Source organism: Amphiura filiformis, chromosome 1, assembly GCF_039555335.1.
Source record: "Amphiura filiformis chromosome 1, Afil_fr2py, whole genome shotgun sequence".
NCBI classification, from domain to species: Eukaryota; Metazoa; Echinodermata; class Ophiuroidea; order Amphilepidida; family Amphiuridae; genus Amphiura; species Amphiura filiformis.
The window spans coordinates 100,156,833-100,169,199 of record NC_092628.1 but is presented as its reverse complement, the minus strand read 5'-3'; the positions used below and the strand labels follow the sequence as shown (position 1 = coordinate 100,169,199).

At 35.6% G+C, this 12,367-nt stretch overlaps 1 protein-coding gene across 1 annotated transcript in view; it reads right to left on the bottom strand.

Moving 5' to 3' along the window:
• The window catches only part of LOC140160188 (uncharacterized), a 109,595-nt gene that overhangs the window by 47,392 nt on the left and 49,836 nt on the right, over positions 1-12,367 (bottom strand). Inside the window, exons 9-13 of the mRNA XM_072183469.1 lie at positions 11,589-11,811; positions 11,064-11,139; positions 3,055-3,101; positions 2,009-2,190; positions 1,711-1,816 (exon numbers count right to left, since the gene is read on the bottom strand). Coding sequence (XP_072039570.1) covers positions 1,799-1,816; positions 2,009-2,190; positions 3,055-3,101; positions 11,064-11,139; positions 11,589-11,811 — 546 coding nt within the window. The 3' untranslated portion in view covers positions 1,711-1,798. The remainder of the gene's footprint in view (positions 1-1,710; positions 1,817-2,008; positions 2,191-3,054; positions 3,102-11,063; positions 11,140-11,588; positions 11,812-12,367) is intronic.

The following is a 12,367-nucleotide window of genomic DNA, read 5'->3' as shown; positions in this document are numbered from 1 at the left end:
CAGCCCCGAAAGATACCACTTGCTGGCATCCCAATGATCTATCATTTCAGATTCTGTGGGGAACATACCCACCAAAAATGTGTCATTCCGCACTTTTTTGTGTTTGAGTAATACAATGACACGGATAGACCAAAATACACGTGCACCACCACCACACCACACCTGAACACATATACACCCACCCCTTACCCTATATCCCCTGAGTCATCCGCATCTACCGTCAATTACCATAGAAATGGGTGCACACTATCTTTGAAAGTATCGCCCTGCACTAGACGTTACGGCGTTTCGCTACATTGCATATAGATTATCAAAGAACAGGGATAAAGACCTGGATCATAATTCTATAGAATAATCATATTACGCTGATCACCCGCACCTGTAAGATTAGTATCTTTGAAATTAGCGATTCATTCAATCTGTGATTGCAGACATGGAGGTCATGAGTACAACCTGCTATAAAACTACTTCTACAACGAATAGCCATTGTTACAAACCTACTTGTGATGATGAAATTATCAAAAGATAAGTAAAATATAAGAACGAAATGAACGTTGTAATTGAAAAAAGCAAAAGCAAATGGAAATAACATTCCAAAGAATAACAGTGTCCTTTTCTTGTCGTTAGCTATTAGTCCAAACCAAAATGACTTCTTTCTTCAGCGAATATGAAGTACATGTATTATAATGTTAATTTGGTAAATATAAAAATGTTTCCGAAACAACAGAATGTTTGTACTTAGAAGCGCGAGAGTTTTCTCGTATCTTAGCTTTTTAGTACTTTAAGAGCATTTTGAAGCTACTTGTCACGAACTTGATTTATGAAAATTTAGAGGGTAGAAATACAGTGTGAGTCAAAAAAGTGCAATAGGGCAAAGAATCGATATTTACGTATAAGAACTAACTTGAACTTTCCCATTTTTGAAAGTGTCGATAATTGCCACACTCAATAGCCACCTTTTGTGAAAAAAAGGTAAATCGCAGCTACCGTTTAATTTTTTTGAGTCTTGTTACTGCGATACCAAATTTAATATTTTTTCCACGAGGCACCATGTATTTTGAATGAGAGCACACAATGCGCAATAAAGACGCCGAATCTGAAACGGATTTTAACTTAAATCAAGGTTTATTTTTGCGGGTTTTCAATTCTTTTTTCGGTTCAAACAAAGTTTCTAATATTACTTAAGTCTTTATACTCCAATTCCAGTTTTCTACTCACAATATGGTCAACTTACTGGATATTTTGTAATTCACTCCACTTCAATTTGCACGCATTTCCTTTCGACATTTGAAAAACCCGTCTACAAATTTGTATGTTTCTTTTATAGAGAATGAACACCTTTAAAGTAAAGGTAAATATGAAAATACAACAGATAATGCTTCTTCTACTTAACAAGACCAGAGGCAATAACACTTTTGGTGCTCCATTCTACTTCAACCAATGAGGTTAAGACAATAACAGTTGCTGCAAATATACCTTACATAAAGTGTGCAGATATTCAAAATGTGGATGTCTCGTGGACAAACATTAAAATTGGGTATCGCTGTACAATGTGTCTTAAAACAGAACGGTAAACGCTAATTACTTCATTTTTGTCACACATCTGCACATGGTCAGTAATCATTTATATAACGTTTTAATATTTAAAAGATTTCATCTGGTTCTAAAATAAAGATGGATTCTTTACCCTATTGCACTTTTTTGACTCACCCTAAGCAACTGTATTTGTCTTCTTGGTGCTTTGTAAGGGTTTGACGAGCTACTTTGTATTTTCTTGGTAAGTTGTCACTCAACATGTTCAACGAACATAGAATACCTGTAAATGATAACAGTGAAAAACATCTTCTTTATAACCATTATTATTATTATTATTATTATTATTATTATTGTTATTGTTATTATTATTATTATCATTATTATTATTATTATTATTATCATCATTATCATCATCATTATTATCATTGTTTTTCGTTTAGCCTCACAAACGTTTTTAAACGTTTACCAATACCTGAGTTTGCGGTGTGGAGGTAACAACAGATCGTCCATATCGATTACGTACCACCGGCTCATTGGTAATTGTAGGACGCCGTTGACGAATTCGTCTCAGGAAGCACATTGCAGCAAACAAGACTATGATTAGAAGCAGGGCCATCGCGAATGGGACGGCAATAACTATTGTTTTAGAGGTACCTGCAAGGGATGATATACCATCACCGTCAGCAATGTGGTAAAGAATATTCGACAAATTTAAAATTAAAAGAATTCAAAGCATAAAACGATATTACAAATATTGACAGCTCGTATTGACAGCTTACTCAAAAGAAGATTTTGTATGACCATGCACATTAATTTGTCCAAGCACCATTGTGGTGATTCCGCTCATTTTGTAAATTTTTCTAACGACTGAGGCACCTCAGACTCCAATGTATAGCTGCAATACCACCCACTAGCAACTTTCGATGAAGAGTTAATTAGGTAAATTAATAATTAATACTAGCATTTCAAGTCAAAGCCGCCGCCGCACCAGGACGGGTTGTGTTTTCTTCTTCATGTACTTGTTATGGTTCAATATTTTACCATCACACTGTATAAGATTTAAGTTTGTTGTAGTAAAAATTTGTATAATTTATGAAATTCAGTTCAAATCTTCAACTTCATTCACATGATAATAATAGCATGATAGCTAACATGAACAGTCTTGTGGATTCTTTACATCAATGCATATGAAAAGACCCAGATATTTACTTTTTCACCCATTTCACCATCAAATTATCAATCATTATAACAAACAAATTATGTCCGTAATCTAGCTTACGAATTATGCAGTAAGCAGACAAAATATGTGGGAGTAAATGTGGATGACATACTGGCAACTAGTACTATGCAAATATTACAGCTGCTTCTGTCAATAATAATATCGTTGCAACTTCCGCTAATGAACAAATATGATCAAAAGAGGTCATGAAAATGTCAAAATTGAAACTAAAACAGAACGGAAACGCGTACGCTTCTCGCCCAAAATAGTTAAATATTGTAAGATTGTAAAATCCCTACCACCAGTACGCTCCTCGCATCGTATTCCAGAGAACTCATCAACGCATCTAGAATGACAAACGGTAGGGGTTATTGTTGTGTTATTATTATTATTATTATTATTATTATTATTATTATTATTATTATTATTATTATTATTATTATTATTATTATTATTATTATATATTGTTTATTTATTTTAATCATTTATCCAGGGTAGCCCAATTCAGCCAAATAGCTGGTCTAACATGGGGCCCTGCTACACATATATACAATAATTTAAAAGCAACAATTATCAACATACAATTTATATAGTATATACAACTCTTAGATACAAATTTAGAATACAAAAATACATACAATTATCAAAGTAAATAAAACACATCATTTACAAGTATATGCACAAAATTTTAGGACTTGAATCTTTGCTTGAAAGTCTGCATATTTGTTGAGTTTCTTAATTCATTACTCAGCTTGTTCCAAACGTCAACCCCACTGTACGAAAAAGATGATTTAAAATATTTAGTATCATAACCATTCATGCAAGGCGGTAGAGCCAATAAATTTGTCGCAGCTTGTCTGGTGTTAACATTATGCTTTTCGTGTATATAAGAAAACCTGTTGATTAGGTACTTTGGAGCCATATCGTTTAGACATTTAAACATTAACAGAGATTTGAAATACATTGCACGATTGTTATTTCCGAATGTTACAAATAATAATAACAACAACAACAACAATAACAACAACAACAACAACAACAACGAGGCTTTTATACAGTGCCGTTACATGAAAATACACGACCTCAGCGTTGATGAAAAATATATCTTAAAATAACAGATCTTACATTACAAATAAACAAAGCAGCATAAAACATGAGGGAAGAATTAATGCGGGAATAAATGAGTTTTTGTTTCGCTCTTGAAAAAAGCATGTGGTAGAGTTAGAGAATAAAGGTATTGTTACGAGTTGTTTTACGCCACAACAATGATGTCGCGTATTATATGAGACAATAGATGCACGACAGCGGTTACAACAATACCTTTATTCACATTTTTAAACACTTCAATTCAAATAAAAATATTAATTAGAAGTATACCAAATAAAATTAAATCCTACATTTTATAAGGAATTGCCTATCAAGGGCTTAGAATCGATCAGTATCGCGTCGAAGCGCAAGCGCTAAACCGTGTTACATTGTCATATCACACGGCTAAAGAACCAATAAGATTGCAGAAACTTTCTCAAGTATTTAATGGGAACGGGTAAGGTGTTCCATATGGGGCAGCATTTGTGAAGGCGCGATCCCCTTCAGCAGTGAAGGTTCTTTTGACTACAAGACGAGGTTGACTGATGACGGAATGTAAATTTGAAGGAGTTCAGTAAGGTATGTGGGGGGGGGGGGTAAATTGTTTAGGCACTTGCAACCAAAGCAGGAGGATGATTTTAAACACGATTCGTTGTTTGACCGGCAACGAGTGCAACTCTTGAATAAGAGGAGAAGTGTTCTCACGCCTGCTTTACGGGAAATGAGACGTGCAGAGCGGTTCTGGATCTTTTGAAGCTCTTGAATGTCTTTAGCTGTCACTTTAATAAGCTGATAATTGCAGAAGTCCAATCTGGATGTTATTAGCGCTCTGACTGCTTGCTTGCAAGTGTCTTTATATTTTGTTGATATTGCAGAGATGTTAATTATTGGAGCTAGATATGGAAGCAACCTGAGAAGTCATTGACATGTCAGACTCAAACTTGACACCGAGGTTCTTAATGAAAGAAATTAGAGAAGTCTTTCAAGTTGTGTTTTAAAGCTAACACCATGAACTCTGTGTTGCTTTCGTTTAGTTGTAGCTTTTTAGTGCTCATCCAGATCTTAAGTTCTGCAATACAAGCCTGGAGCTTAAAAGCTGCAACAACACCATCACCCGGAATTCTAGGGTCGAATTCAATATATAGTTGCACATCAACCGCGTAAAGGTGGTCATTGATGTTATAGCGTCGGATGATTGCTCAATTTGTGTAAGTGTACATTGTAACAATTTCCGGGCTGATGCAAGATCCCTATGGAAGTCCATAAAGCAGAGGAAGGCTTTCAGATATAGGTCCTGACACACAAACTTGGTGATCTCTCTTGGTGAAATAGGTAGATGCTAATAAGAATATGGTAGTCCACGGTATCAAAGGCCGCGCTTAGGTCCAGGAGGACCAGGAAGGCGACGTACTTCAGTTTATTACTCCTTACTCTGAGTAGGATTAGTTTCAGTGATGTGTGATGGTTTATATCCTGACTGAAATGGTTAATCTAAGTCATTATAAGCGTGATGTGATGTGATGTGATATGATCTGATTTGATTTCTCTATGCTCTTTAAGACTGGGGGTCTGAATCAATTCAGCAATGTGCGGACAAAGCCAAAAATAAAGGTTCATGGAATTTGCCTAAATCTTGTGATAGGAAAGGTATTTGGGTCTATTGATTTTATAACTTGATCAAAAATCCCTTGTTGCCATGGTAACGGTTCTTTGAAGATTGCCACAGGTAAAGTACATTTTTTCAATTTTACAGTTCGAAAAAGACACATTTTTCTAGCTAGCACTAATGAAATTGCTAGAAGTATGGAACAATTTAAATTGCTGCTGATAAATACCTAATGTATTAGACGTTACAAAAATAGTATTGCCAGTTTTCTCACCCACCTAGAATATTGTGTAATATGCAATGCAAAATCCCTCTTTTTTGCAATTTTTTTCATTAGTAAAAGTGGTATAACTTTGAAATTCAATAACTCTCAAGAAGAAGTTTGCTGATTAAACTCAAGGGTTGGATGAAAATGACTATGAATGGGGATGATCAACAAACCAATAAAAAAATTGGGGTCTTGACCCCATAACGAAGTTTTACTTTGAAGAAAGTTCGCTATTTTCGAAAAAAAATGAATGAGCTAATTACATCAGACTTTCACAGTATAAAAAATCCTTTATTGGCTTGTGATTTGCAAATTACATACCAAGAATAGTTTATTGACCCATCATAACCATTGGTTATCATTTATTTAAGTAATTTTCACTTAGTAAACTGCCAGTGACCCCTCCCCTAGCCATGTGGTTTAATGCATGAAAAATGTGCAAAGTTGGTCCGCAAAATGGTTACCATGGGCATTAATTTCTTGGTGGTGGTTATCTGTCTTTTACAATCTCTACTCTTCCTAAACAATGGATAAATCGATTATAACTATTGAAACCAAATAAAACACATTATATTTCAGTTGGTCACTACTCTGGAGTAGCCTAGGGGGTTTTCCATGTATAATTATCATTTCTACTTCTTATTTAGGCCTATATTCACTACTGGGCTCATTGATTGACTTTATCTGAAATACCTCACCAATAATCTAAATATGGTTTAAACATAATGAGAATGTGATAATTTCGTGGATTTTTAATATTAAAGTCCTTTTTACCAGTTGTTTCTACCTTATCTGGAGTTTATAGCAACAACAGCAACTGACATACCAAGTAACATTTTTCTTTGTTTTATACAATGTTATCTATTATTTAGTTCTAAGACTGCATGATACTGAAAACAAATCTCAAATGTAAGAAAGATCAAACATTGTACAAAACAATAGAAAAATGTTTATAAAAACATGGAGGACTGGACAATGCTCTTGAATTACTGTTTTTAAAATGCAATGTCACAGTTTTTTTTGGAAAGTTAAATGTGGACATGGTGAAGCCATTGCCAACCCATCGTAAAGTGATGCTCAAGTCTTTACTTTTATTGTTAGCATTATAAACGGAGTCGCTCATGTATGGGATTTTCTAATGAGATCATGAACAGTGGCTGACAGATGTCTGTGAGAGTTCTGATGCTGACACTGCTAAGTTTGCCATCTTGTACTCTAAATAATCTATTTGTCCCCAAAGTAATAGGAGTAATGGGATGATAAAGTTCTGGTTTCTGCACCGCTTGCTTTAGGCACTCTTGATATACCATTGTATCTGCAGGATCTGCAAGTTCATCATGATCTCTAGGAAAAAACTGCTTGTGTGTTGTGGGGTCAGATACTCGTCTCAGATGCACACCACATTTCGCCAAAATACATTCTAGAAACGCTTGCTGTTAGAATAAGAAAAATTTTAATGCTAATTTATTGCACATTCTAGGGAAGCGTGGTTACCTTTTAAAATAACCGAGTGAGAGGGTTTTCAAGAAAATATTTTTCCTGTCAAAACTGAAGCATCCTCTGTATAAAAGAAAATATGAATATTAACTGCACATCATATATAACGATTCGTGATACCCAATTATGGCGCATTTGATGCCGTTTAAGAGGCAGAGAATTTTATTTCAATTTTATATACGCCAAAAATTTTTTTTAATTGAGCAAGAATAGGCCTAAGGATAGAAAAAACGTTGAAAATCCTATGTGAATATTACATTAGACCCGGCAAAAGATTACTGTTTCGTTTTTATGGTAATCTAATCTTTTATTTCCCGAAAAAACATTTGGGGTCTAAAATGGAATTTTTATGTAATTGATAAAAACATCGAACGTGTATACAAGAAATATGGTAGGTTCCTCTATAGTATTTTACTGACCATGGAAATGTACTGACACCGTGAGAGCACGTGTCAAAATCGATATCATGTATTGTCCATATAGACGCGCATTTATCATGTTTATGGTCGGATTAACAACAATTGAGCGCTATTAATACACATTAATGTATTTAGGCAAATAAAATTCCAAAATATGGTACGTTTTCTGCTTTTGCTTGTCACGTGGTATGCCTATATTGAAGTTGCGATTATATCTTCAAATAAGTTTCAAATGAATTCCATGAAGACAAGTGGTCGAGTGGTCTAAGGCGCTAGGCTCATAGAGTATTATAAGCGGCGCCGTGAGTTCGAACCCCGCCTCTGCCAAATTTTAAAAGAAGCAGAATTTAAATTTTACTTTTTTAAATTTCATATTGGGGAAATGTGACTGGGAGAATTTATGTATGGCGTGGAGTGGTGTGTCTCAGATGTAGGCCTACTAAATATGCTAAATGCCCTCTTGTTGCTATTTTACATCCACCAAAAAACGCATTTGCTTAGCAACAGCAGAAGGGTCTCTCTATTCCCAGCCCGGATTCCCAGTGACCTCTCCATGTTCATACCCATCAATAATAAATTCGTTCTGCTTCTTGGAAATTGGGTTGGTTTGTTTCTTGCTGACTATAGGTTAAATACCACTAATTATGTATTACACGGGTTTCAATGGCAAAATGGCTAATTTCGGGTGGACGCTTCTCATATTCAGAACTCTCACAGTTAAATGCCACTAATATCAGGTGAAACTATATGATTTAGATGCTAAAAGATCAAAAACTCAACATAGGTTGACCTGAGACTTTTCCTGTTTTAACGCACTGAACCGTAAACACCTCAAAATGGCAGTGCGCACTCGAAGCTGAAAGTTACAATATGGTAGGGCGAATATTTACTAAACCGAAGCCGTGCGTATGAATTTTGGTACTATTGCAACAACAATGTCATATAATGAGAGAAAATATACCATTTTGAAGCATAAAACCTTAAAAAAGTACTTTTTTGACTATATTACTTGGTCAATTTCAGCGATTTTAAAGCAGCCTTTTCAAGCTTTTTCGGATGCCATGCCATGCAAACAAATAGTTACTCGTCGTATTTCCATGTATCGCCCGGGCCTATTAGTGGTATAACCTTTAGGGCCAAATCATGACCTAATCATATCTCTGATTCAGAAAGAATGCATTGCTGTCCGCTTGTATTTCCTCTTATCTTGGCTAGAAGGCTTTTTAATTTTTGATGTTTGTAATTTTGTCATATTTTCCTGACTGAATGTGAGCTACTAGCGTCAATGCTTCAATGCTTTATGTATGTCGATGTACATGTTTCCTTGGGTAACTGAATAGCATTTGCAATAGACCTCTTGAATCCACCGTAGTAGATGCATCTACTGAAGATAAAGCTTCACATACTTCCTATTGCTGATTGGTGTTCTCGTATAATTGGTAAACACTGTTGCTTGTACCGGGTTAGTACTGGTAGCTGCCTGATGATCCATCTGCTGGAGATAGGTTCGGTATAGGTATAGGTTCGTGTACTAGACCCCTCACCCCTTTGACCTGCCAAAAATTGCTCGCCCCCCCCTTTTGGGGGTTGCCAAAAATTCTCGGACCCCCCATATTTACTCTTCCTACAGGGCTTATCGTTATTGCACAGCCCCTGATTAGTGTTCTCGTAGAGTTGGTGAACTCTGTTTTTTGTATCGGGTAGCTAGCTGTCTGATGCTAAAAGCAACCTGTCTTCCAAGCGCTGCGCTCTATCTGTATTTGAATAGCACTGCGATCTGCCTAATCTGCTTAACATGCTTAAAAGGCCTGTATGTATAATATAGCTTGTTTGTACCATTTAAAACTGAGACTCAAATTTAAGAAGTCACTTAATATATTCAATAATTATTTCATTACGGTTATTACACACAATCCTTTTAAGCGAAATTTGTCTTTTTTACCATAAATTCCCTTAAAAATACAAATTTTTTCAAAAACTTGGTACTTTTAAAAAGCCAGAACTTCTTTAGAAGTTGAGACCCCAATTTTTTGAAACTATATATCCGTCAGCAAGGGTTCACTCTAGCTATGCCACCATACACTTACAAAATATCAACTTCTTCTTTACAGTTACACCCCTTCAATGTTGGGGTAAATGACACTTACAATTTTGCCCAAAATGTGTTTTTTCTACTTAAAATTAAAGGATCTTTTAAAAGAGTGACAAGCTCTTTCTTCATTTGCAAGGACTACCAAAGCATGCCCCTATCTGAAGAAAAAAAAAATCTACATCACATCTTATTTATTTGTGGCATTCGACCAAACTTTGCCCTTTTTCAAAAATGAAAATTGTAAATTTTGGTCATTTTCGACTAAAATTTGTTTTGTCCGTTACCATGCCAACAGGCCAAATGCAACTTTTAAATGTCATTTTTAAAATGTCCCCTAAACCCTTTCCATGCTAAAAGAATCAAGGATTTCTATTTTTTTGAGTTTGTCCACATATTTAAAATTTTGCTTGACGGTAACAGACCCCTAGTCTTAAAAAGATGGCTAACAGGTCTGTAACTTTTGAATTTTGAGTCCATACTTGGTTTCTTAATTATAGGTGCCACAATGGCTAATTTTAAGTTCATTGGAGAACTTCCCAAAACAAGGTAAATGTTTACAATACTGGTAAGTGGATTGATGAGCGTGTCGGCAACCAATTTTAACAACCAAGTAGGAAAAACATATAAAGCGCACTGTTTATAGGTTAATAAACGCGGATCACTTGTTGGGATGGAAATTGTACAAAATAATGTACGCGTACTGATATGTAGACGCATCAACATCTCAGTACAAGTGAATTATTTTGTACAATTTCTCGAGCAACACGTGATACGTATTTATTAACCTATTTCATACACGACTAAAAAATCCCCTAATTTTTGCAATTTTTATAACAAAATTGTCACTAAAAATGTTGGAAAATGCAAACAGATTTAATTGCATCCACCCGCAAGAAAAATAAACGCGTCCTAAAGCAATGCGCGTACTACGCGGAGTGCGCGCCCGTGCAATTATACAATATTTATGCACGGTTAGTAATTTACTAACGCTTGCTCTGATTAGTTCTCATTATCTAGGAGTGTATGAATTATTAATAAGATTCATGATGATCTTTGATACTTCCTCTTCAGATACTTGGTTGAAAGTGCACAATCTTGGGTTATCATCCGGAATGATCTTATGATCAAAATCATAGCTCAGCTGACTCAAAGACTCATAGGCAGGGAGGTCCTACAGCCGCTGTTCATCAGAGTATTGAGTATCTGAAACAATTGCTTAGTGTCTGCTGTGGAAAGTGTCCTTGTAATAAGCAGAATTCAGCGAATTCCTGTGAAGTGTGCTGAGGCTTGTGGTACGTAGTGCACTCTAAATCACTGTGCTTAAAAATACGAGAGCTTACCTGCACATACTCCGTCTGTTGTCAACATCTGATTCACATACACCATCATTTAAGCAGTAGTTAACTGGACACAATTCTGAGGGCATACAATACATACAGATATAATATTAAACCTCCGTAACGTTAGGGCTTCACAAATTTAAAGAGCTTGAAGGGACACTCGATATTGTATACATTGGAATTTCTGGTTTATAAATGATCATTAGATTCATCCACCAACCAAAAGTGTTTTTATCCATTTGTATTGCATTTTATATATTGACATAATATGATGCTTTACTTCCCTTCAGGCGTGTTTGTCATCTATTTTCTTATTTCAGGTGCGGATCCAGCATTACAAATTATCTAATGCTGCGATGCTAAAATTGCTGAAAAATATGCTGAATTTACCAGAATTTTGCAGATTCGCTCATCTGTATCCACCACTGTATATAGGCCTATGTGAATTAATCGCTTATTTTAACTAGTTTTAAGCACGGCAAATCACAGTGATCCAAATTGGCGGGGTAATTACAAACCACTCACCAGCAATAATTTGTATGGAATTAGGATCCACTACAAGATCACTGTCAGCGATTTCTCCCGTTGGGCTTATATTCTGTCTCAGCGCTTGTAACACCTCATCTCCACCGCTCTCACTATTGGGGTTCAAAATTATCTCAAGTTCAGCAACTATGCTGCCAGGACGGAAGCTCCTTACACGGACGCTGTTGAATCCAGTCACATATGAAGCAAATATAGGTCGTATCTTCATATACAAAAGTTACCAAAAGAACTCAATTATAACGAGACAAATTTGTAAATGAGTTGACGATGATGACTTTTTAATTATAGATTACGAAATATAGCTTTATTTAGTAAGAATAGTCACAATTAAAAATAATTTTATCGAGTTAAAGTAATTAATTAGTTTCATTTTCTATTCTTCGTTACCAGCCATTAATTTCAATACAAACATGGATGACCTAATGAGCGCAATGATTATAGGACCTACCGATATCAGGGCAACGGTCTCCAAAATGACCAACATCAGGAACCCATAGAACAGAAAGGTCATTCGGAAACAAAAAAATGAAAGTGTTTAGATTGTGTCAAAAATGACCGATGGAAAACCTCGGGTCATGAGGATTCAGGAAAATTATAGTTTGACCTGTCTGTGATGTACCGTTTTCGAGTTAGGCGATAAGATAAATTGTATCTCTAATATCTACACAAAAGCCCCAAATCAAGGAAGCGTGCTATGGTTTACACGTAGTTGAATGCGTATTCGACCCCAAATACGACTCTCTGCGCAGTGGTAGAGA